The sequence below is a fragment of the Chlamydotis macqueenii genome, chromosome 12 (genome assembly GCF_036417535.1).
Source record: "Chlamydotis macqueenii isolate bChlMac1 chromosome 12, bChlMac1.mat, whole genome shotgun sequence".
Lineage (NCBI taxonomy): Eukaryota > Metazoa > Chordata > Aves > Otidiformes > Otididae > Chlamydotis > Chlamydotis macqueenii.
The window spans coordinates 22053829-22080105 of NC_141567.1; the positions used below are offsets into that span (position 1 = coordinate 22053829).

Below are 26277 nucleotides of genomic sequence, written 5' to 3' on the forward strand. Positions count from 1 at the left end.
GAGAGGCGTCTGCCCGCCCGTTGTGAAGGATTTCTGTGAGAAGAACGGCTGCAGACGCCGAGGTCAGTGCAGAAGGAGGGGGAGCAGCAATGCTGCTCCTGGCCAGAATTCCCCTGCAGCCCAGGGTGCAGCCCATGGAGAGGCCGGCTGTGCCCCTGCAGCCTGGGGAGGCCACGGAGGGGCAGAGATCCCCCTGCAGCCCGGGGAGCCCACGGAGGAGCAGAGATCCCCCTGCAGCCCGGGGAGCCCACGGAGGGGCAGAGATCCCCCTGCAGCCCGGGGAGCCCACGGAGGAGCAGAGATCCCCCTGCAGCCTGGGGAGCCCACGGAGGAGCAGAGATCCCCCTGCAGCCCGGGGAGCCCACGGAGGAGCAGAGATCCCCCTGCAGCCCGGGGAGGACCCCACATCAGGGCAGGTGGAGGCCTGAAGGCAGCTGTGGCCCGTGGAGGCCCAGCTGGGGCAGCCGTTCTGGAGGGACTGCACCCCGTGGAAGAGATGACCCACGCCGGAGCAGTTTCACGAAGGACTGCAGCTCATGGAGGACTCCACGATGAAGCAGGGGAGGAAGGTGAGGAGTTCTTCCCCCAAGGAGGAAGGAGCAGTGTAGAGCGACATGTGATGAACTGACCGTAACCCCCATTCCCTCTTCCCCCCTGTGCTGCTTGGGGGAGGGGAAGGAGGTAGATTTTTTTTTAAAAAGAAATAATAGATTAAATCAAATAAACTTCTGCTGCCTTTGTCACCTACCATATCCTTTTAGTACATAAATTCGTACTGTTTTGGAAGCTGAGTCTATGGATTAAATACAAAATTCCTTATTCTCTTTTCATTATCTGTCACTCACAATACCACACTGGAGTGTGTACCTAAAACTAAAACCAAAGCAGAAAGAAAATATGTCTCTTCATTAATTGAATGTTGGGGCCTTTTTCATGTTTATCGTATTTGGGGTACTTATTTTCAGTCTCAAGTGATATATTTAATAAGAACTATTTTTAAAGCCAGCAAACAATAAAACAAAGTAAAAACCAAAAAGGATATAAATTCGTTTCGTGGCTTACAAGTTCCTTTGTTGGTATGCCACTTTCTTTCACGTTTTGCTACCATATTGCAAGCAGCGGTCTCAGCCAGCCTTTAATGTAATAAGTATTTTTATTAGAAGTTCTGCTTAAGAACATGCGTATTTTATCTGACTACTTCACAATGCCAGATACTTCTAAGGGAATTGCATAATTTCTCTTATTTAAGCACTTGTTGGAAATGTCAAGACCTAGTCTGATTCCAGGAGCTTAATCTTCACGTACTAATTCAGGAATTTCATTCTGTTTTCTGACTCATTGGTCAGGACTGGAGACTGTGGGAGATGCCCGCACTTTTACCAAAACTAAATTTAAACCTGTTGAACAAGTCACTTTTTGTCTCCTTCCTCTGATTGGATTATTTTCTTTCCAGGAGCAAACTTGATGGAAATGGGGAAGTCACCGAAGCTTGGATTATATGCGATTTTTATGGACTGGAACAAACTGCCAAGAATCATGGGGCTTGAACAGATCGAGGGAACCTGAGTGATCACGTAAGAATGATGCATTTAGGCTTTTATGTAACATTTCATCTGCTACTCTTGAATGCTCTTTTCCTGACTATAAAAAAAATTACCTTGTTAAGAAAAGATTGTCCTATTTTGACAAGCATTCCGTGTGTATGACTCCTAATAGGTAAACTGAAAGTGAACAGAGAGCGCCACCATTTTTTGCTTTAAAAAGTTACGGATTTGGAACATTTGGGTTTACTAATGGTGGAAGTTACAAACAATTCTTGCTGTTTAGAATCCTGCTTATTATTTTATTCCATGATGAGTGGGTAATGTTCAGTGTCATCCCTTTGTGTGATGGCCTGTATGTCAGTGACACGTGGTAGATTACAGTATGCGTCCAAGCCGATGAAAAAAGAAAAAGCGATTTTTCTGATGGAAAACTTTGCGAAGAGCAGTAAAGATTATGTTTTTCAGATACAAAATAGCTGGTAAAGACAGAAGTTTTAAAGCAGTATTTTAAAACGTAGCTACCTCAGCGTTGGTTTCCTCAGGTTTTCATAGATAATAAAGACAAAATGGTTAGATAGCTTGATGTTAGTGATCTAGTGTGAAAAGCAAAGTCTGAAATTCTGCAGTTGTTTGTTCTCTATATACTTAATAATCCCCTGGATTTTCTTGCTGCCTTTACTGTGCTGGCCCTCCAGGTTCACCAAGAGATGCACTGGCTGACTGGAAATGTCAGACAAATATCGCAGTATGCCAAAGCAGTTTCTTACAGGGTCAGATTCCTCCTCTGAGCTAACAGCTGTTGTTCTAAACTATATTTAATGCCTTAAATATTTGAATGGGTATATGTTAAAAAGTACAGAAAAAATTCAAAGGTGTAACAGCAACATAAGGCGCTGTTAATTTAGTGAAAGTGATTGAGAGGTAATGTGAATAATCCTTAATAAGTGAAATCGTGAGTGAAACACTTATTAATGCTCATATTCAACTCAGCTAAGTTTTGCTTGCCTATAAATATCCATTATACCTTTGGTTATTTTAATTTTAAAGATAGTCAGTGACCAGGGTAGTAGGCATGCCTTCTAGTCTTGAGATTCTGGAATAATGATCTCTCACATCACATTACCAAAAGGAGAGATTTTGTATGTATTTTTGTTTTCGATTTTCTAATTTTGCTGAATTTTTTAAATTGAAACACAAGCTGGGAACCATATACAATGTCTCCTGAAATAAGCACCATCCTCATTCTTTGAATCTGCCCAGCTCTAACTTATCTGGTAAATTGAACTTCTAAACGTACATCCGAGGCATCCCAGGGTCCTGTTTTGCTACCAGTGCTTGGCAACCTTTCCTTAACTTTGTAACCCTAGAAATGACTTTCCAACAGGCCAGCTGTGTTAGAATCATCACAATCAGTTACAAAATGTTGTTCTTTTCCTGTCTGAGAGTTTATTAGGAGGCGGCAATTCTTGTTCCTGTAGTGAGGTGTCTTACCGCATCCATGAAGGAAAGTGTTCCTGATACATTTGACATTAATTTCTATCCTAGTGTTTAAAAGGCTTGATTTTAGCTCCATGTCTAGGGAATTAGTTCCAGAATTCCCATTATCCTAATTAGTTTAGCAGAATGACACATCTCAATGCACTTCCAGGCAATTATTTCACCCTTCAGCTGTAGCATGATGCTAAAGGAAATAGATCATCTGATTTCTGCGTTCCCAGAAATATACCTTGTAGCAGAAAATCAAGTGTCTAAATAATGAAAGCACTACAAGTATGCGTTGTTGCAAATTACGGAAAATGACAGAGACTTTATCGGCAGCTGCTAGCGTCACATCTCAGTTTGTGGCGCTTCCTTTTCACAAAGTGGGTATCACAAATGAAAAGGCAGTGAACATTATTCATCCTCCTAACGTACTGTTACTGAGGGAGTGACGGTCAGAGTTTTGATGCTATTTGTATATTAGTTTTAGAGGAAATACATTGCTGTCTGCAGTGTAACAAAGAAAATGGCTTCAAGAACGGGATGGGGAAGCTGAAGATAGGGATTCCAGTGCTGGCAGGGAATACTCTGATAGTACCTAGAAGCTTGGGGTTTTTGGGTATCTAATTTAAAGCAGAGGTAATAACGCTGATCAAACTAAAATCGTGGCCATTAATATTGCTGGTGCTTCAGAGTTGTGGACTTGTTCTTCAACACGTTGAGTGGTACTTGAAAGGTGGCATAAAGTCAAAAGGGGCTGGCTGACCACTGCAGCCACAAGGTGTGGTGTGGAGCATCACGTGGAAGGGACTGAGGTCCATCCTAGGCTCTTTATTCCCAGCTCTGTGACTGGATGTTTGGCTGTACGAAAACCCGTGCAATACGGGCGTGCATTGCCAAGTGGAGCTTGTGGTGCAGTTGCGGCCTCTCGGTGACAGATACCGACTTGAGTGTAGCTCAGAGTGACCCGGGCAGCCTCCAAGCTGGAGGCATTTGGCTGCTGGGCTGCCTGTCCAGCTAACGAAGAGCTGCCACTTGCCTGGCTGCACGGAGCTGGGTCTTCAATTTTTGCAAAAAGAGCAGTGTTTATTCCCTGTTTCTGGCTCTCTGCTTTTCACTTTTGCAAGGGGTGGTAGTTGGAGACACATCTTGCCTGTATCTTTTAAGACTTTCCATTGTTTCCAACCTCCTGCCTTAGAGGATAGTGGCTTGTTTTTGGAGATGGACCTTTTAGGTGCCAGGTTCCTACATATTAGGTTCTACAATAAATATTTTTTCTAATTTTACTTTTTATAGTATGTTACTTTTCGACTCCTGTTACAATTTTGTTTAGGTTTTTTTTTTAGAAAATTTATCTCTAGACTAGAGGTCATACTGTGGATTACCTTGTGGACCCAAAATAGCTGATTTTGACACTTTTTTTTTTTCTTCTCTCTTTCAAATAAATCCTTGTACTGCTCTGTCTTTAAAGTAGCAGTGCTTTTTACTAACAAGAGCTATTGCCAGGCTTCCTCGTTACTGCACTTTGTTAGAAATGTGCCTAACATACAAAAGTGATGGCTTACTGGGCTTTCATCAGTTCTTAGCCAGCTTCACAATTATGATCAGTGTTTTATTTGGAGCTCTGTGATTCAGCTCAGGTCTCTCTAATTCTCAAGGGGTGTCCTGCTCACAAGGGGAAAAATTCCATTTTCATACAGAGTTGTCTTCAAATTCCTACATAAAACACTGACTTAAAAGAACAGTGTTGTAACTGAAAGTTTAAAATGCAGCATTGCTATAATAAGTAAGGCCAGACGTATTCGTTTTCTCGTTAAGATTCTGTTTAGACATTTGTGCAATTCCTTTGTTTTGGAACGGTTTCTCTGCTTCTCTAGATCGTCGGGTACATGGACCAGACATAATTTCACCAAAAGCCCATTCACACGCAACAGACCTGTGTTTCTAAAGAGGAGCGATTTCTCTGATTCTTTCAAAGATGTAAGCAAATTCCACACCATATTGAGTGCCCTTTGGCTGCAGGTGAAGAATTCAACAGCTTGGGAGTGCTAATTAGATCTAATAATAACTTCAGTGACCTGCCTTGGCTTTGAAATGCCTGGCAGAAATGACCCTGTCCTTGAAGGACAGAGATTTTGTTTCTGTGCACACATCTGATGAGGGATGCTCATGCCTTCCTGTTCCCGTGTCTGGTGATCGCACACCATTAACTAAGTGGGTGCTCCTGTGTGAACGCAAGAGAAGTGGGTGCTTTTGGGGAATGGAGGAAAAAAGGCAGGGAGACAGTAGAAATACCACAGCAGAATTCTATTATTAGAGGGATTTCTCTTGTAGGCTAAATAGCCTTCTTAATACCAGAAAGAATAATAGGAAAGCAATTAGAATAGGAATTGAATTGTTCATAATTAAACCTTTTCTCTCTAATTTTGGTACTTTTTCCATGGCTAGTTTGCTGAAATATATACAGAGGGTCTGAGGGAAATGAAAGCTTTAGTTTGAGGAGGTACCCAAAAAGCTCCGAGGTACAAAACTTATATTTTATATGGCGAATGGTTGCTGATGCTGCAGAAAACAATTGCATTTTCAAGGAGATTGCCCTAGACCTTTTCCATGTAAATATTATTAACACTAGACAGAAAAAAAAAATGAATTAAAATCTGTTGTGAGCTGTTATTGGAATGATAAAAGAGAGGTTTTTATGACTTCTTTTTCTTTGTCTTAAAGTGATTTTTGGAAATCACAATTAAATTAGAGGGAGGGGAAAGGGTCTTTAAAATTCTAATAGAGCCAGGAATTTTAAATAAAAGCACTGTAGCCATACACAGAAAAACAAAGGTTAAATTCTGTTTTCTCCTACACAAGAATCAGTGGAAAATGCTTCACAGAAACTGCAGAGGTTTAATGATGTAAATGACATCAGAATCTGGTCATGGTAGTCTTTGGGATTCGAGAGGAACTTTTAGAAAAATGAATAATTTAATAGAGTATGCCTGGGCTGAATGCGAGAAGTGTCTTCCACTGTTTTGTCAGCTCCAATAATGCTGTTACTGTTGCTTAGTCCTTTGTAAACTGTATAAAGTTTCAGGTTTTTTCTAATGCTATTATTCCTAAATTAAATTATGGGAAGCCTGATAAGGTAGACTGCATTTTTTTTCTTTTTAAATTGAGGATGAAAACTTAAAATTACAAAAAAAAAAAAAAATAGAAGGACTCAATAAAGAGGGTCTTTACTTCCTAACTAGACATTTGGCTGCAGTGCTGCCTGAGCATCTTTAAGCAGATTTCTTCCCCATTTTGCTGCCTCCCACTCATTGCTGACCTCCTGTAGTCCCCATCATTGTCCCAGCACAGCTGATCGCCTAGCTGCACAGTGAACAAGATCAGGGAGCTAATCCAGCTAAAAAGTAGGATCACCAGGAAAAAAAAAATAGGATTAATTTTTTGCAACTGGATTGGCTTCCAAGCTGGTTTGCTACCAGCAGCTACCCTGGCACAAGGGAAAGGCTTCTGAAGTGCCTGCAACAGTGGCCCGAGGCACGGCTGCCGAAGCTGTGAGTGGCACTGAGCGTGTGATGAACTGCAGCCCTTCCCTTTGGCTTCACATCTGCCACCACTGAACACTGGTAAAGCACAAAACACAAAAATCAAGTGTTTGAGGCTTTGGTGTTCCCCAGAGCTGGACAGAAATCGAATGTCACCCCTTCTCTTCCATTGATATAAATGTTTGATTTTCTGTTAGATTCTTAATTTGGTGTAACTCATGTTGGTTACAGTGTTAAAAGGCATTCTAAAAATCAAAGAGCAAAGAATATTCGTGTTTCATTGCCTTATTCTGGTCAATGAAGCTTGCTCAGGAACACAGTTATGGACTGAGGGACTAACTTGCTGCATAGCAAGAGGGAAAATGTTGGTTTACTGCATTTTCCAGCTACCCACACCATCCAAGAGCGTACAATGTACAATCAAGGTAGAAATTTCCAGGCAGTGTCAGCTGACAGAAAATTCAAGAGGAAAGCCACTACCAGCTTTAATCAAAATTAATTTTACTTAGAATAATTTCAATCATAATTAATTTTACTTAAGCTAAATTCAAAGAATAATTGGATGAAATAAAGAAATATCTGAAACACACAGTCTTCCATCTGGAAATTTTAGGGAGCCAGAAAGTTCTGTAGTACAACAGTTAAGTTGTATGGCTGTGTTTACTTTGAAAAACAAAAATACAGGTAGTCAGTAGCTGAATTGTTACTTAAAGAAGATTACTGAGTAACCGTAAAAGAAATCTCCAGTCACTGTTCAAGACCCAAGACTCATTTGTCTGGATTACTCTGGACCTGGTCCAGAACGGCTGAAGAGGAGGTCAGGAGGTGGGCTTGCAGAGCGCTCAGTGCTAATCTGATGCCCAGCTTTTCAGAGCCCTGAGCTCGGAGCACCTCGAAGGCCCCTGCCAACCCAAACCATTCTGTGATTCTGTATTTCTGGTAGGCACATAAGTATCAGCTATTTGATGGTGTTCAGGGGAGTGACATTTTGTTTAAATGAATGGTTAGATATATCTTAAGGCCATGGGGGTATCCTCAGTGGAATTAACTGATTAGTAAAGGTGAAGATTTTTTAATCACATACACAATCTTCATAGGCTGAAAGATAGAAAAGGGCACAGCATCGTAAGAGAAAAAAAACCCAAACAAATCCAAAATGCAAATCCTATGAATTTACTAAAATTCCAGAGATGGGCTTGGGAGAAGGGAGGTGCAAAGAATCCTCCTGGGTGGAAGAATATGTCAAACTCCTGCTTTTATTTTTGTCGTCTAGGAACCTGTGTGGAAATTGTGTTCATTTCTGCCACCTGAAATTCCAGATGTCAAGGTCTCTACACTCAGCAAATTACTGCGTGTCCTGTCACTCCTGAAGGAGACGGTGTAGTCAGCAGCCCTTCCTATTGCCACTTAATCTGAGCTGTGACTTAGGGAGATTAGATTGTAAGCAGCACAGCTGTCTATTTTGGGAGCTGGATCAAAGACTGTCAGTTTTGTCCATTTGCTTCAGTTAAGAATCTCCATTGCATCCCTTAGAAATGGGGACGCTACCAAGCCAGGGGGTGCTGAGAGACACATCCTGTGGCTGAGGTTTCTTAGAAAAGTGACAGTTCCTTTAAATTAACCTATTAAAGTAGAAGATCACACTGTGGTCACATAGCATGTGGGAAGAGACCAAGGCTATTAAATGGCATGTGTGAGGATCATGCAGAACTCCTCTCTCCAGGAAAGAGTGCAGGGATTCCTGTTGGAATCATAGAATCACAGAAGGGTTTAGGTTGGAAGGGACCTTCAAAGTCCACCCAGTCCAACCCCCCTGCCAGGAGCAGGGACATCTCCAACCAGAGCAGGTTGCTCAGAGCCCCGGCCAACCTGGCCTGGAATGTTTCCAGGAGTGGGGCATCCACCACCTCTCTGGGCATCCTGGGCCAGTGCTCCACCACCCTCAGAGTAAAAATTGTTTTCCTAATATCTAATCATATCTAATCTGAATCTGCCTCCCTCTATTTTGAAACGGTTACCCCTCGTCCTGTCACAACAGGCCCTGCTGAAGAGTCTCTCCCCATCTTTCCTATCAGCCCCCTTTAGGTACAGGAAGGCCGCTCTAAGCTCTCTGCAGAGCCTTACGGGTGGAGATAGAGTTCTGGCAGAGAGGGAAGGTGCATGAAGTTTTTGGAAAGGGTGAATCCTACAGGTATCTGCACCCTAGGAAAAATGTGGAAACCTCCCAGTGCTCTTAGTGGGACAACCTATTCTGCTGTTGTAGAACGGAGCTGAAGGTCACCAGTTCACATGTAGTAAGCAAAATCTCATGTTTAGTACTCAGTCTGTGTATACTTGATGGTATTTGAAATGTTGTTATTTATTGCCAGAGGAGTGCTTTCAGTGTTCTTATCTGTACTGGCTTTGGTGTGCCCTAGAGAGCAGTATGTACAGACAACTGGAACCAGCTGGAGCACTCTTTTTGGTGAAGGCAATGCCCTGCTGCTCTCAGCGTTACATTGCAGAGTACTGTAGCATGCAAGCAAGCTCGGGGATAATGAAGTACTTACTACTCACTGAGTAAAGATGGCAGAATTGCAATCACAGTACTCAGTGAAACACAGAAGAGCAATTTCAGCACTGCACACTGACGTATTTTGTTTGGGAACCTTTTTAGGGCCTTGCTGGGCAAGCTATTGGGAAGGGTTTCTGATACAAACACCTCATTTTGGTATCTCAGCTTTCATGACTCTTCGATGTCATCTAGTAAGAAAGCAATGATTTATTACGTCCCTTACAAGAAACTGTTCCCAATTAAAAGAACAAGCTTTAATTTCTGTTCCCAGGTAAGCAGCAGATAAGCATGATGGATAGAGAGCACAGTAGATTTTTAGATGATGTGCCAGCTGGCTTTCTGTGTAGTTCCTGGCACTGCAGAGTCACCATTGCTTTATGCTGGTAGCTGAGGTTTTTTAATTTTAAAATTCAAAGTTCCCTTCTTTCTTTTAGGTCTAGACTCTCATTTTACAACCTGCCCTGCTCATTTCTGCACTAACGGAAGAGCAGACCAGAGAGTTAACTGTAATCTAGTCACAGCTCCCTCTGTTTGCCCTGTACTCTGGAGGGAGGAATGCATCCCGCTCATTAAACACTCTTCTGCTTCCTGAAAAATATACAAAATCTACTTTGGGGTTACTTTCAAGTGTCAGAGAAGACCCCATGTTTCTCCTGGTTGCTGTTGGTCCTTAACCTGAACAGCAGATTTGGGGAACCCTGCGCAGATACAGTCTGTGAAAGCCTTGCTGCTGAAGGTGAGCCTCTGCTCTAGGTTGTGCTCCATCCAGCTTACTCTCGTTTGCATAAAGACATGAAATGCAATTAGGGCTGTCAGGTTTCCCTGCAGTTTAGCGAGGCACTGTTGCGTAGGTGGCAATCCATATGTTATCATAGACGCAAGCTATTTTAGTCAAGATCAGTTATGAAATGGTGCGGGTGTTTGAAAGGTCTGAAAACTGCTGACTCGGGGGAATTGCAGGAGTGATACTGCAGCTTTAATAGAGACTGGAGTCTAGGATTTGACATTCAAAAAGCATTTAAGTAGCCACAAAGGACTTGATTCAATACCTGTAGAAGGCTTTTGGGATTCTTACGTAACGTAATTCAGTAAGAAAGAGGCATCGTTTACAAATCACGTGTCTGGCGCAATAAACGGGAGGTTAAACCTTTTCCACGAGTCCTAAAACACTGCTAATTCAGATTGTTATTTCTTCCTCCAGTTTAGGCATGGAAAGCAATATATTGCGTCAGTGATAGCAATCAACTTCTGAAATGCAGTAGCTTTCATATCCTTCTGAAAATAATGATAACAATTTTAAATAGCATCCTTCATTCTTCTAAGTGATTAAACTTCAAAAAAAAATGTCCTTGGGAGGTTGTAAGCTCTGGGGTGAAAGCACTACCTGAATAATACCGCTCAAAATATTTTGCTTGTAGTGATTGAAAATTGCCCAAACAATTCTCCCTTACAAATAAGAACAGAGCTTCTCCCACGTCCTTTCCCCTCCTTTTGCCAGCCCCTAAAAAGGAAACCTAGAAGGCATGGGCACTGTCATCTTAAGTTAAAAATACAAGTGACATAAATCTGAAAACTAGCAATTCTGCTTCACCACAACACAGAAAATAACCAACTGGAAATATAACTAATCAAATACTACCCTCTTAAATCATAAATATAATTTCTTAACATGATTTTTGTCTGAAAGCCCGTAAAATTTAATTATTAGTGCTTTTATAACAACTCATAGAATTTCAATCAAAGGTCAGTTCTGGACAGGTTTGAGGCTGAAGTCATGACAATTAATTCTTGGACAATAAATTAATTAGATGATGAATTGCCTGGTAAATAAATTCAAATGTATTTTGATAGTCTGTCAGTATAATGTTTAAAATTAATATCACTAAGGAGCGCACAGACCCCTCCCACCTCGATTTGACAGAATTCCTAATCTGAGTGGCTTTTGGAAATGCAGATTGGCAAACACGGAGTTAAACCTTAATTGATGTCCTCCAACATTCCTTATCACCACTGTTGCTGAAAGGGAGAAGAGTGGCGCTTGAAAGATTGAATAAAATCCTTCAGTCCGATACTACAGATTATTTTCAGGCCAAGCTGCATGAAGTAAAGCTACAAGTGATTTAATATACACAAGATTTTAAAATGAAAAATGTCATCTCAGCAGTGTTGCTCTGTATTTGTTTACAAAGTTAGCATGAAGATACAGGACGACATGCCAGTGTAGCAGGATCTTATGGGAGTCTGTCAACTCCAGAGGCGAAGCAAGATCAAACATATGTGTATGTTTTTATTCCTGTCCTTGGCCCTCCTCTGTCATCATCTCCCCCGTGGTTCAGTACCTTCCTCCGTAAGGAGTCTCCATCAGTTTCAGTTACTGAGTAAAACTAGAAAATTAGAAAATGGTATTTGGATACTATGTTTCAAAATAGCAGAAATTTTGAGGGTTTCTCTATTAAAAATTGATCTTTCAGATGGGACATTTGGTTTTATTCTAGAGAGCACTAGGTGTTTAAACCCTATCTGCATTCGTATTCAATATTTCTAATTTCTTTTTTTTTTTTTTTGTCATTTCCTCTCCGTTATTTACCTGATAGCTATTTGCTGCACTTGGAGCACCATCATGAAGTCTGGAGGCCAAGTAGGAGCCCAAAGATAAACAGTATTGTTGGTAAAACATTAAAATGGATTTTACTGGACTGGAGAGGGCAGGACAATGGGAGTGTTTTTAGGCAACAACTTGTGTTTTCCACAACCATGAAGCAACCATGTTGTATTAGAAGCATTTCAGCACAGGCAGAAGCTTTCGTTGGCTGATCACAACAGGTATATGTGAGGGCGTGCAATCCTGTGCCGGTAATACTGCCTGGGAATATTAGCCATTGTAAGCGTGTTTCAAAAATTAAAAGGAACGAGCAAGAAAGATGTCATAGTGCTGTAACTTAAAAAACCCCAAACAGAACATTTTTCTAGAAGAAAGGCTACAAAGTGTAAGTGTGGCAATTTTTTTACCTGGAATGTAGACATTGAAATTTTTTTTTTTTTTTTTGCAAGAATTGTAATTCACGTTTGGCCTGCTGCCCAGGCAGTGAACTTTATCACCCAGTCCTGGCATGTGCAGATAGATGGCCCCTTCTGTCTCTTTTGCCAGTTACTGCTTACGTTGCCAGGAAATCTTCATCACGCTGCTTGGAAGTGGCTGCTGGCCCGTCCACCTGCTGCCACGCTATTCCCCTGGATGGGGAGCGCGACTCAGCTTCAGCAAACAGCTCTAGCGAACGTATGGGAAAAAAGGTCACTGTGCTAAGGCCACCGTGGGGGACCATATGGTGGTACGAGCTGCATCATCACCATCGCACTGCTGTTCGTGCGACCCTGTTACTGACCCCGCCACTCCTCATGGATGGGGCAGATCTATGTTTTCCAAAATGAAATGTGCAATATGAGCCTAGAGTGAACCAAAAAATAAGCAGAAAAGAAAAATGTTCTCTTTAATAATTCATTTTTATCGATAGTTATTTTTCATTAAAACGATATATTAAAAAAATAACTATAACCTCCTCTAGTTCAAAAGAAAAAGGAAGAAAATTAGTTAAGCAATTAGATTGCGCTGCCACATTATCCAGAAATGTTCTGGACAAGTTTCTCAAGTGTCATATGAGTTCAACCACTATTCATGCAGTAGCACTCAGAAGAATGTACTGCCTGAGTCAAGTGAATTACAGTCCTCTGGTGAATTTAAGCTGCTCATTAAGATGTTCAGTCACTTGCGTTAGCAGAAATATTGAAACTTGTTTCATGCATGGATAGTTCCTTTGTCGATAGAGTTCCCATTATTGTCTCTTTTCATGGGAAAAAGCAAACTCTTCAGTTAGAGTACAGTTACATTTTGGACTCTGTGGTGAATTTATGTCTGAAATTATATTTGTAAGTTTTTCTGGGTGCCAAAAAGAAGAGTAACTGTTTCAGACGATAGAAATTTGGGTAGAATTCTAAGACTCCTGAGAGCACTGCAAATGCTGTGTACGCATACGGTGTTTCTGAAATGCAGCCACTCAGAAAATGGCAGCAAACACATTTGTAGAACTTCTTCTGGTAATAGCATAGCATAGATCGTTAGTGTCACTGGTTAGTACCCTAACATCCAAACTTTCGACTTCTGGGAACAGTATTTTGGTGTGTCGTAAAATTTAGCTCCTGAATCAGTTTTTAAGTGATCTAACTAGAAGTGACCTGAATTTCAAGGTCAGTCATGATACACAAGCTCCACTGCAGTGAATCAGAAATATTAATGGGTTTTGGTCTCGTTTCCACAGGCTGTAATTATGGTGTATTTGTGCCATATGAAGAAGAGGGAAAGAGGATCAGTAATCTTCAGTAATTTTCTGGGCCAATTTAAATCCAACTTTATAGAGAGAAAGAGGTGTCGAATATTAAAGTCCTGCATGTTTTCTGAAAATTGACAGCTGGACAGAGACGAGAGACCCTTGCAGCATCGCATTTGCTGTTGCATGAGCATAGGGTTCAAGTAAACATTTAGCTCTGGCGCCCTGCTTATCCGTAAAGCTTAGCTTTTACCTTGCACTCTGGCTGTCATCTGGAGACAGCCAGCTGCTCATCGGTCAGGGAAACGCAGGGAGGACTGGCTTGTGCTTGAGTTCAACTCATGCAGGCATTGTGGGTGCAATTAGCTCAAACCGTTTTGTTCCTGGAATTTGATCTTGTTTGAGAGCGCGCGCGCGCACACACACACACACACACACACACACGAGAGGTCTTGTTTGATCTTGTTTGAGGGTCTGGAGCACCGGTCTGATGAGGAGCGGCTGAGGGAACTGGGGTTGTTCAGTCTGGAGAAGAGCAGGCTGAGGAGAGACATCATTGCTCTCTACAACAGGAGGTTGTGGAGAGGCAGGTGTTGGTCTCTTCTCCCAAATAACTTGTGATAACACAAGAGAATATGGAGTCAAGTTGCGGCAGGGGAGGTTTAGGTTGGATGTTAGGAAACACTTCTTTACTGAAAGAGTGGTCAGGCACTGGACCAGGGAAGTGGTGGAGTCACCATCCCTGGAGGTGTTCAAAGATTGTGTAGACGTGGCACTTCAGGACATGATTACTGGACACGGTGGTCTTAGGTTGACAGTTGGACTTGATGATCCCAGAGGTCTTTTCCAACCTTAAAGATTCTGTGGTTCTATTCTATGATGCTCTGTGTTTAGGACAGGAGTTTACCATACGTAGAATCTAAGTGGCTGGAAACCAAACTTGCTTAGTTCTGCTGCTCATGGAAGTGCTTATCTTAAATCCAGCCACCCACCAAACTGTGGTGTGTAAGCAGTGCACAACTTAGGAGATACTTAATTTGTCTGCCTGAGGAGAGCGGAAGGCTGAGTGTGTGCCAGTCGAGTTGAACGTGCAGTTGGACATTTTAGCCAAGGAGTTTGTCGGAGGAACAGGTTACAGTGCCTTTCTGTCCCACGAAAGGAATTGAGTTTGCTATCTTAGCTTTTTGTCTATGCTGGAAAATGATAATTTTCTCTCAAACTAGAACTAAGACTGGATTAGTGGTATCCTGGGAGCTTCCTGGCTTTAGTTTGTGTTCTTCTGTCTTTTAGTATAAACCCAAAATCACACAGAATTAACAGAAAGTTAAGGCACAGGTTATTGTTCCACTGAATATGCTTCAAGGAATTCAAAGGAAGGTCGCCTCTGCATTTTTGTTGTGTACTGTAGACTTTAAAGAAATCTTAGATAGCGACAGTGATACTCACTTTCAATGTCTAAGGTAACCATCTCATCATCTTAGCAGACTTTAGTTCTCTGTCTCTGCAGTCTCAATGGCTTTCGAATCGTCTATATTTCTTGCATTTCTAGTAGTTTTTCAGCTTCAGGTAGAAATTATTATTTTGGTAGTTTTTCAGATCTCATATGGTATACGTATATATATGCTGCATTTTATTGAGGAATTTTATCTAGGCTTTGGAGGATTTGATATACCTAACACATCTTTTATATCTGCATAGTACAACTGGGGAATAAAGCAAGCATAACAGCTACTCAGATTTCTGTATCATCTGTTCCCATGCTCTGTGTTATAATCTTCATGTGTTAGTACTGTAATACTTACAACATAGCAGAATTGGATGACAACTAAGATGTTACCTTCTCTTTTGGGCACAAAAAGTCCAGCTCAACTGCCAGCCGTGAGACTGTCAAGTGAAAAGTGCTAGCTCAACAACGTGCATTTTTATGTCAGCTACTGAGTAAATCTGCTTTACACAATGAAGTGGAATAATGGAATGTATTCCCACCTAGTTTTATGTTTGCAGGAGAAGAATCAAAATAAATAAGAGCTTACACTGAACTATTTTTTCACGTGCTTTTAGAAAGAATCATCTTGGCTCAACTTGTTATTTTTAGGTCCTTCTTTCTGCTCTTTTTTGGGATGCTGCTTTTAGGTAATGAACTCTTGTTAAAAAATGCCAAACATATTTCCTGCTGCATAAATATACAAGAAAACCACGGCATTTCAGAAACACTCTGTGGCTTTTTAAGAATAACCTCTGTGTATGTTTTAAATGTGATATTGTGTTTGCTCAGAAATGCAACCCACCTTATTCTATATAATTAAGTATAAAATAAGAACCTATAATCTGTATTTATGTACAGAACTTGAACAAAAGGATTTACATACACCTATCTGCAGTGATTTACCTGCTGCAGTCTAATTTGTTTATTTGCTGGGTACAAATAAACGAGGACTTTTACCCAGTGGTTGTTCTTCTAGAGGCTGGTTCCCATAAAGGCAATTGCAAGTGCTAAAATTACATGGCAGGCACTCAGCTTTGAGAAGGCTTTGTAGCTCCTTGTAGCTGCACCGTTCGTTGCTGCAGCTCCTGCTAATGCAAGAACAAGCAAGCTCTCAGGTAGAAGGATATTCAGGAAAACACGTCCTGTGCTGGCTGAAAGCTGTATCCGCTTGACGATGTTCAAAGACCTCTCCTGTAGGGCTAAAAACATAAGTTCTCTTCCTCAGCGAGGATTAATGCTTTATTGCCATTTGCATACACCATTGCGACAAACGGCTTTGCCTCACTGAGAAGTGAAATGAGGAAAAACCAAAAACCTCCTTGAGGTTACTAGTGTGGCCAGCACACAGAGCTGACCTGGGGAAAGATGGAAGTAGCTGGGCTACCCTGACGAGTCAAATGGTAGCAGAAATAAGGCGAAGTTTGGAGAACGGGGAATTACATTATCTTCCAGACAAAGCTGGGGGGGCTGAGGTTGGACTGGGGAAGAACGAGGGAGCGAAAGGTGCAGAAATACACATTAATGCAAGTGCACGGTTGGGATTAAGAGTCGCAGCGATTTAAAACTGCCAGGAGATGAGGGTCTGAGTCCAACATAATGGAATATCAGGGCCTTTAACCCTGGAACTACTCTGTGGCAGATCTAGTCAGGCCGTGGATGGCCTCTCGAAGTAGATTTTTTTCCCATTTTTAGAAATGTACCTGCTCTGCTTCTTAGATCAGTCTCTCGCCTCAGCATACTAGGAACCAGGCGTATCTGCTAGCACTGATGTGACACATGACCTGTCCTTTGTGGCCCACAAGCAAAATTTTAAGCTGCAGAGGCAACGAGCAAACAAGTGAAGTCCGTTGACATGGGAGTAGGAGGTCACGAGGGGAAAGGGGGATGGAGAGAGTGGAGTGACTGACCTCACTATAAATGGTGCCACCGATAGCGGGGGTCAGAGAACGTGAGCTGGCGTGAGGCAAGGCCTGTGACTGTGAGAGAATGGAGGTGCGGTGACTTCCCCTCTCCGCCTGTGTTTGTACCTATGGTGAGCTACATTTTAAGCACATGGCAGAGTCTGAATAGATCTGGGCAAAGATGATGTGAAAAGCCTCAAGCTAAAGTTGGTGCTCTGATTTTTGGTTCTCAAAAATTACAGAATTTGATCGAGGTTTCTAAATAGCTCGCTAAGGCTCAGTGACTGTGAAGGATGTGCAGGCCTTGCTGCCTGGGAAGCTAGGCCGAGCAGTAATTGCAATTTACAGTTCTCATTGTGTTTCAAATCAAGGATTTTATGTTGTTCAAAATGAAACCCAAGGTGAAGTTTAATATGCAGAGTCAAAAAAAGGTAGTCCTGCCTCCTGTAGATTGAAACCACTGTGCTTATTACATATAAAACGTTTTTTATAGCAAATGGTTTCTAAAACTGTTAATACAAATTAATGTAAATGCAAAATACAGCTGCTGAAGGAGGCCATACTTCTGTGAATGTGCATATCTTACTTTATTTCCAGCTAAGGAGAAAGCTACATTCACCCCCTCCAGGATCTGAGTGTTAGAAATGCAGTTAGGTAAGAAGGAAAACTGATGCTTGCTACGTATGGCTTGGTGATGAAGGCAAACACAGAATTGTCTTCATCGGTCACGTTAGAGAGAGTTTAAGCAATGCAGTTGTGCGATGCGCTGCCACACTCAGCAGTCACAGACGCTGACATAATGTGCGGCGTCACAGATGCAGAGACAATGGTTGTACAGCCGTGTAAATGACGAAGATCTCCCACAGTCCTCTACAAAACACACTGCAGATGTTTCTCTTCCACTCAAAGACATTCAGGTAAAAGGCAGCCTCTGTTGGGCAGCTCAGAAAACAAAAGCTCAAACACTGTCAGATAGCTAGGAATTTTTGTTCACTGTAGGAAACTGAATCTATTTTATAGAACACTTCCAGCCCAAGATGATTATCACTGCGATCAGTTCAGTCTATATTTTCAAGTTAGTACATTTATAAATTAGCTTTGGCAGAAGGTTTGTTAAAGGTCAGATTACCTTAAGTGTATAAACTCAGAATATATAGATTTTCACGGAGAAATGTTTGTTGTAATTGCAACTACATTTTCCAATAAACACAGTTATAAATGGCATATTTTAAGGGAACGTAACATGCAAAAAAAAACCCAAACACCAACATGCTAGTAAGTACACAGTCAATACTACTTAATTTTTATAGCATAAACATTTCAAAAAAAGTTCATGATCACTATTTATGTTTGATAGGATATTACCTTTTTTCTTTCCTCCATGTGTGTTTCCTGAGGTGATGATACAAGAAAGCAACAAAAATGAAAGAAGTTGCAAAGTTTTCATTTCTTCTTTCTCTGAATGGGAATTGAGGAATGCACTGCTGAGTTCTGCCAAGAGATGGGAAAAGGAGAGAGTTATCAATGCTTTGCAAGGAATTCTTTGTCCATTAATCATTAACCTTGAATTCTCCTGCCCACTGCTCCAGCCTTCCCTTTTATGGCAGTGAAAACAGAATTTCCCTGTTTCCAACCTCTTCTTTTTTATTTTATGCCACTTGCGGCAGAAATAATTTGGAGCTGGATTCTCCTACCTTGCTCAACAGTGCTCAGCTCTGAACACAGCGGACTTGAGGACGTTTGTTCTCTGAAATACTGCTAAAGGCCATGGGTGGCCAGCTCGAATTCGGTTGGTCAACAGCTCAGTCTGAACACATTGCAAAATCACCGTAGGAGCTGGAGGTTAGTCTAAATATTTTATTAACATAGACAAATCCCAGTAAGGGAAACATCAGCATTCTATATAGAATAAATATGTCTCTTATTTCAGTGATAAAATTGGTACTAGATTTTGAATAATCGCAAAATGTTTCCTTTAAAATTAATGAACAATTTTTATCACATAAGAAATTTGCTAATGAAGCACAATTAACCAGCATCTCTCTCCACTTCTGGTAACAGTCATAGGTGTATCTAGTAAATGTAGGAGTCGTTTCAGAGAATAAGTTACTACATACTGCTATGGTATGGTTTATATTGGCAATCAAAGCAGAATCTTAATTACAGCAGAGCGTGTAAATGCCACAGTGAATAGGCGTGTACTGCAAAGTGTGACAGGGCGAAAAGTATTCTTTGATAGCAACAAGCGTTATCACTGAGTGGGATCTCGCACATGAGCAGGACAAAATGCTCCTCTCTGGGCCTTGTGAGCATCGGTCTGGAGCATCAGTTTTCCCACATCAGTCAATGCTCTTGAGACATACTCTAGCTCATTTTAAAGGAATTAAGTGCCAATTACGACGTAGCCATGGCAGCACAGGCCTTAGCATAGGCTGCAAATCGACCTGCATTTCCACTCATCATTGGATTCCCAGCTTATGTAGGTCAGCCTGGAGAAGAGGAGGCTCTGGGGAGACATTATAGCAGCCTTCCAGGAGAAGAATCAAAATAAATAAGAGCTAAAGGGGGCTGATAAGAAAGATGGGGAGAAAGTCTTCAGCAGGGCCTGGTGTGACAGGACGAGGGGTAACGGTTTTAAAACAGAGGGAGGCAGATTCAAACTGGATAGTTTTACACTGAGAGTGGTGCAGCACTGGCCCAGGTTACCCAGAGAGGCGGTGGATGCCCCATCCCTGGAAACATTCCAGGCCAGGTTGGCCGGGGCTCTGAGCAACCTGATCTGGTTGGAGATGTCCCTGCTCCTGGCAGGGGGGTTGGACTGGATGGGCTTTAACGCTCCCTTCCAACTCTAACCATTCTGTGATTCCATGATTAATGTTGCCAGCCTCCATTGTTACCTGTATACGTGGGGTAGCATGTAATTAGCCGGACAGGCCTGTCCTACACCCACTTGTATGCTTTGACAGCACGGCAAAATTTCTCTTAGAAATGGCACAGTAAGCCTTCTCCCAGGTTCCAAATGATTAAGAAGCTCTCACATGCTGAAAGGGGCTGATAGTGTAAATTCTTTGCAAAACTGATTTGTTAAGGGTTTACTGTTAGTAATAGCAGAGGTAATATTTTAAGAACTCTAGAACTATCTGTGTTACAAATAGAGCCTGTAAACTCGAAAAAGTATATTTTGAGTATTCAAGGACCCTCAGATTTTTTATGAAGCCTCTTATCATTATTACTAAATCTAGGTGAAAGTAGGAGATAGGACTTGGAGTAGAATTTAGGCAGTGATGGTGGAGAGGAAGTGCTGTATTTTAGCAAAGGTAACACAGGTGGAAAGTCCTTGTGCTATTTAGCTCAGCATTGCAGTGAACTTAGAAAAATGTAAGCGGAAGACGATGTGAAGATTACAGAATGACTGACAGGTTGAATGGTGATACTAGCCACAGTAATCAAGGAAGTAGCGAGCATTTAGGGGAAAAAGGTCCTAAGCTCTATTTTCTGCAGACAGGAATTGGTCTGGAATGGGGTGGTAGATCTGTCAGGTATCAAACAGGCTGTTGGATCTTTGTGAGAAGATTGCCTGAAATAAAGACTGTAGAGATCAGTCTTTGGATTTACTTCTTACTTAGATCCCGTGTTGGAAACCAGCATGGCATTATGGGCATATTAGGAAGAATTGCTTAAAGCGGTAAGAGAAAAACTGGGAAAAGAAGGCATTGCAAAAGGAGAAGGAACTTGCCTTTCTCCCTGCTGTCTGCATCACTTAATTTGGGAATCCTCCATCAGTCATCGCAGGTATTAATTTGTCTTTTCAGTGCTGACAGAGCAGCAGCAATAATGGTGAGAGAGCTAAGGCGTATTGTGGGAATAATTGCACAGCATTTGAAAGAGAGATTCCACCGTGCACATTCAGGATGAGTTTATGTAGTACCAAATTGCACGCTACGGCACGTTAGTCCACAGAGAGTAGACACAATTCTGTTCTGGAGGAAGGAGCCGCTCCCAATGGGCTCTACAGCATTGTCACACAATGTGTTTTCGGAGTGTGGGCTTGTTCTTTTTTTTTTTTCGCTAGGTCTCTTCATTTGATCAACATGAGTAATTCCAATTACCTTTATTATCTGCCCATAAAGAAAAGAGCGGCTCTCCTGCAATGGAACGAATGTTAGAGGTAGAAAACTCCTGATTAATTTTCCTGTGAATCCAAATATTGAAATCACAACCTTTGCCATCTTCAACACGTTTATCTGGTCACTTGGTGAAGTTGCCTGCTTTGCTTGAGCTGCCCTCTCTCAGCTTGGTTAATTGTTGTGCTCGTATAGGATATATAATATTCTAGGAATATATAACCTAAATTGGTTTAGGAATTAGTTCCTTAAAGAAAAAGTATAACAAGAAAGAGTCTTTGGTACGTTATGAGAATAGAAAACATAGAGACAGGTATTTGTCAGAAGGGACTGTGCAATAGCTACTCAGAGTTCCTTGCTGCACGTGGCGTCATGTATTGAAACGGCTTTTTTCAGCCACGTTTGAATCTGCATGAGGTGCAGTGAGCAGGAGCTGCAGTGTTCTGGGTGAAAATCAGTGCGGGAAAAAGATGATCCTCTGGAAAAAAGAGAGTGCTCTGCATCTTCGTTATAGTCTGCTGGTCAATCATCGAGAACGCTGTCTGAATTAAACTGGGTACTTCTGGGACACTAATAGTCGTCTGCTGCTGTGCCACAGGTCTGTACCACTGGCGGTGACGACATTTCCAACAGCTGAATACAACACAGGTGCTAGAAAATCAGGGAACAGAAATCTCTGGGACTATAAAGCAAGCTGGGAGACTGATGCAGGAAAATGACACTTGGAATATGCAATATGTCCTGATGTGAGTGTCAGGAGTGAGTGGAAGGTCTGTTCTTTAGAATTGGTATGTTTGTTGCTCGTGCTCTCAGTAAGGCAAGTGGATAGTCTGGTATTTGTGAAAACCTCGATTCTTAAAAAAAGTCTGAAATTAAGTTCTTAGATTTAAGGTTTAAATATGTTAACCATAACATTTAAAGGATCCATTTAAAAAAAAGTAATTATTCTTCTCCCAAGTGAGTAGATCTCAGCTCTCTGTCTGGTAACACCCAGCATTTGCACATGACTTCATTTTCCGTGCTGAAATAATTCATACCTACTGTAGTGATCTGTTGGTTTTTTTTTTAATACTGAGGTTAAAAATAGATAATCCAAACTGCTCTTCTGTGGAGCAGATAGAACACACATTTTGTATTGTGTGAAGGCTAGCGCTTTGCCTGCTTTACATGAACTAGAACCTTTTCTCAAACCCCCACATTTTTAGTTTATGTGGCTGTGTTTGTATCTAGTTTTCATGTACTGTAAGAGGGCTTGAGAATCTCTCTTCTGCTAGAGATGCTGCTTGCACAACAGATACCCAGGAGGTACGCTCCTAATCAGAATCCCCATCTGCTTCTCGGCTAATGTTCCAATTATAGGCAGACCTCTTGCACATACTCGTATCTATAGTAAAATGGATGGTTTCGCTATCGAGAAGCAGCATGTGACTAATGGTGCATTTTATCAAGCAAGCTTTTGCTTAAATATAGAGTTCTTAATCATGTTAAATAAAGAAACAGGGAGCAGAAATTTGTCAGGCATACCGCCCTGTTTTTTTTCCTGAGACCACCCTGTTCCTCAAGATGGTTTTCAATCACCTGAAGACCGATAACACTGTAGTACAAGATGTTCTTTCAGGTTTAGAAGAGATTTTATGGGCCAGAACTGCAGCTGGCATAAATTGCCTTCTGTGCAGCTATAACGATTTTCACCAGCTGAGGATCCACCCTGTGTTCCTATAATTACCCACTGGCATCTGAAGAAAGATTCATGTGATGGGTATGCTAATACATTTGAGGTTATAGAGCAAGAACATTTTTATGTGGTTCAATTTTTAATGCTGTTTTTTAATCCAGAATTTATCCTGCCTGTTTAATCTTTCCTAGAATTTTTTTTAATATCAAATAACTCTGAAGAGACATTTTTAGATGGACTTTGTGTGTGAATTCATGGCCTGTGTCAAACACACAACAGCTACACATCACTCTGGAACTTTGTTTACAGCAGGAGCTATTGAGCCATCAGACTTTTCAGTAATAAATACGCAATTAAATAATTGATCAGCAAACTTTGTTTTCTGGTATTAAAGAAAACCACTCATTTGCATAAGCGTAGTCTTGCGCAAGATGAGTTTTGTCTGCAGGATGCACTTCATACTCTTTAGCCCCTGCTAAGGTAGTCTTCTTCCATGACTCATCACCCAGCATATTGTCGGACTTTCCTTGGATGCACAGCTGGGACTAGGAATCGCATGCTTGCAATTGTAAGTTTTCTTGCAAGTTTAATGCATTCTGTATATGTGTGCCATTTAATAATTTTTAAAATACACTCCACTGAATAGTTTGCATTATAAACAAAGAACAGAACCCAAATGCAACTGCCAAGCCTAAATAGAACTGTACAATAAGTGGGTCATCTGCTCCTACTTCCAACTTTTAAAAAAGGCATTTTTTTGCTTGTTTCCTTCAGTGTTAGCCTAGCGCTTTTTGTAACAATGCATTACTGTTTAGTTTGCTTAGAGGAATGCTGTTTCTTGGCTTATGTGTCTGTCTTCCTCATGGGTACACTGTGTTCGCTTGGAGCGCGTCTCCGAAAGCTCAGCAAATCAGAAAAGCACATGCCAGATGAGCCAAATAAAAGGGAGGACAAATCCCAGTAAAGCTGGGCTGCGCATGCTCTCGCATTATGTGTCCAATATTGTGTGCTTGCGTAGCACTCCTGTCTTAAAATCGGTAAGGAGCTGGCCTGCTCCCTGGCTTTCATTACAATTAGTTCTGTTCTTCAGTTGGCTGGGCTGAATTTCTGCGTGGTTATATGCCACTGGAAGGGGTAGTACAGGTGCAGACTTTTTTTCCACCTGCATTTTGTCTTATTTGGCATTTTCACTGTTGTCAGTGCCCTATTTCAGGGAAGATTGTATGTGTCCTGTAAAATTTTGCATTGAATTTATCATTGTTAAAGCAGATTTTTCATAGAGCTGTGACCTGTAACATGCAGGAAAGCCTCCAGGAATCAGCAGTGAGGTGTCAATCCTGTAAAGACCAGAGGTGCTTTTGGAAACCCCAGCCTGCCTGCTGAAGACATTTCCCTTCACTGGGCTGCGCAGGAAACGGCTAACGACACGCAACAAACCTCATGGGAAGACCGAGACCCATCCCAACCTCCATCCTTCCCGCCCTGGGGATTGAGCTTTATGGTTTAAAGCAAAAGCAACACAAGCGCGGTGCTTTTTGAAGCTGTCTTGCTTGTTCACCTCCCTCACATCAAACAGAAGCACATCTGAAAGAGAGGAATACGCAGTAAAACCAACGCTGCTCTCTCCCTTCCCTTTCTAGCTACCTTCTTAGGAGGGAGACTTTCTAACAGCAAATTGAAAGCAGACTGGTGTCAGAGATTGATTGATGGTTCTTATGAATAAAGAAGACAGTAAGAACGAGACAACGCAGGCTTATTGTAGGCAACATGTTTGAAGAGGATGCACTTGAAAGCGCCTAAAACAAAAGGCAGAGAACCATGCCAAAGTAATGGAACCTGAAAGACATTAAACGTGCAAGGGCTGATTGATGATGGCTCTCAGGAGTTAACGCGCTCATGAGAGCAAAACCTGGATCTCTGCGGAGCTGCTGTCACTGAAATGGAGTCTGTATGAAAAAGGAAGAACAAACAGGCAAGAACAATGAAAGAAGACGAGAAGGATTAAAATACACAGAGTAGATACAAAGAAAGAGATCTGAACAATGAAACAAATAATCTCTTTGACGGTAAGGAAAAACAATGAGAAACACAAACCAATTATCTGAATAGATCAAAGACTTCACAGCATAGCCAGACTAATCAGTAGTAAAACACATTTCCAGACAATCATTTCTTCTGTACCTGCTGACTGCATGAGTTTCAGCCTGTGTCTGAAGCAAGTGGTTCTGGCCACCAGAGCCAGGAAGCACTGGTGATACTGGGGCGATACTGAAGGTCTAGGTTCAAAAAAAAAAAAAAAAAAAAAAAAAAAAAAAAAAGAAAGGGAAAAAAAAAGAAAAACAGAATAGAGAGAGGAGGAACCTTTCCTTGCAACATCTTTTGTTCCTTTCCCACCTCCCTTCACCCTGCTCTCCTTGCTCCGACTCATCAGCTCGCACTTTTTGCCTTTTTCAGTGCAGTATTGTCGTCATTATTAGTGAGCGTAAAGAACGGGAGAATGTGGAAGTATGGTGGGGGAAGCAGACTGTTTGAGGTGGTTAATTATCTACTCCAAATGTTTTGTTTGCTCCAGGGCCTGCAACAGCTCTTGCTAGTCTTAGCAGAACTGAGATACTGGGTTGGGTAGACCCTTAGATCTGAGGTATTGTGGCAGTTCCGACATTTCTACAAGATCAGAGAAGATTATAGGATAGAAAATGGGTTTACTTGAGGGATGAAAAAGCCTTAAATACTTTGAGCATCAGTAACAATAAACATACATTTAAAATCTTCTCCAAACTTTCTGAAAATCCAGTCTGAAAAACTGCCTGAAAAGCTTTGCCTTCCAAAATTTCTGGAGCTAGGCAGAAGAAAGGGGCAGTAAAACAATATTGCAAGTATTTAACCTTCCTGAACCTTAACATTTCACCATAGATTCATGTTCTGTTTGGCATATAGATTTGAATCAGTTTGACCAATCTTAATTGATTTGGGGCAAGCAACGTGATCTTTTTAGTGGGATTTATATCAGCAGATTTCGTAATCGGCTGCCCGCTTTTATTCCTCGGCAGTTCTGCAGGTGTAACAAGGGCATTGTGGCTTCTCAGCCTGCTCCCTGCTGTGGTGATGGAGACGTGGTTCTTGGGGTTGGGTTTTATCAGGGTCATGCTGGTTGCAAGCTTTTCTGGGAAAAGGCCAAGCTTATGCTTATTTCCTATGCTAGGAAGAAGGTATCTAAAATTTTCTGGTTTATTTCTAAAGGTAGGGCTGTAAGACTAGCATGTAATTACTTTTTATCCCAAGTGACCAGAAGCGTTCTGCAAATCAGCACCGTTAAAGAGTACGACTGTCAGATTGTAGCTTGTAATAAGCGGTGTATTATCTGCAGATTACGTTTTAGACCCCTGAGGGGATGTGTAGGAAAAGCTTTTGCCAGTTGCAAGCCGTGGATCGTTTGTCTTTCTCTGACACTGAAGAATCTCAGACTCCTTCATGAGCACCAAACTGATTTGAAATCGAAAACTATATACACCCCAGCCACTTCAAATGCAAGCTGATATCTTAAAATGAAAAAAAACCCAAATGTGCCTCTAGGTAGGAATGGTTGATGACATTGTTGCATGGCTGGCTGAGTCATACAGATGCTCAATAGACAACAGTGAGTAAAACGC

At 41.6% G+C, this 26277-nt stretch overlaps 1 protein-coding gene across 1 annotated transcript in view; it reads right to left on the reverse strand.

Moving 5' to 3' along the window:
* LIPC (lipase C, hepatic type) overlaps positions 1 to 18315 on the reverse strand; it is a 60077-nt gene extending 41762 nt beyond the window's left edge. Inside the window, exon 1 of the mRNA XM_086757683.1 lies at positions 18194 to 18315. Coding sequence (XP_086613809.1) covers positions 18194 to 18275 — 82 coding nt within the window. The 5' untranslated portion in view covers positions 18276 to 18315. The remainder of the gene's footprint in view (positions 1 to 18193) is intronic.
* Positions 18316 to 26277: the final 7962 nt, after the last annotated feature.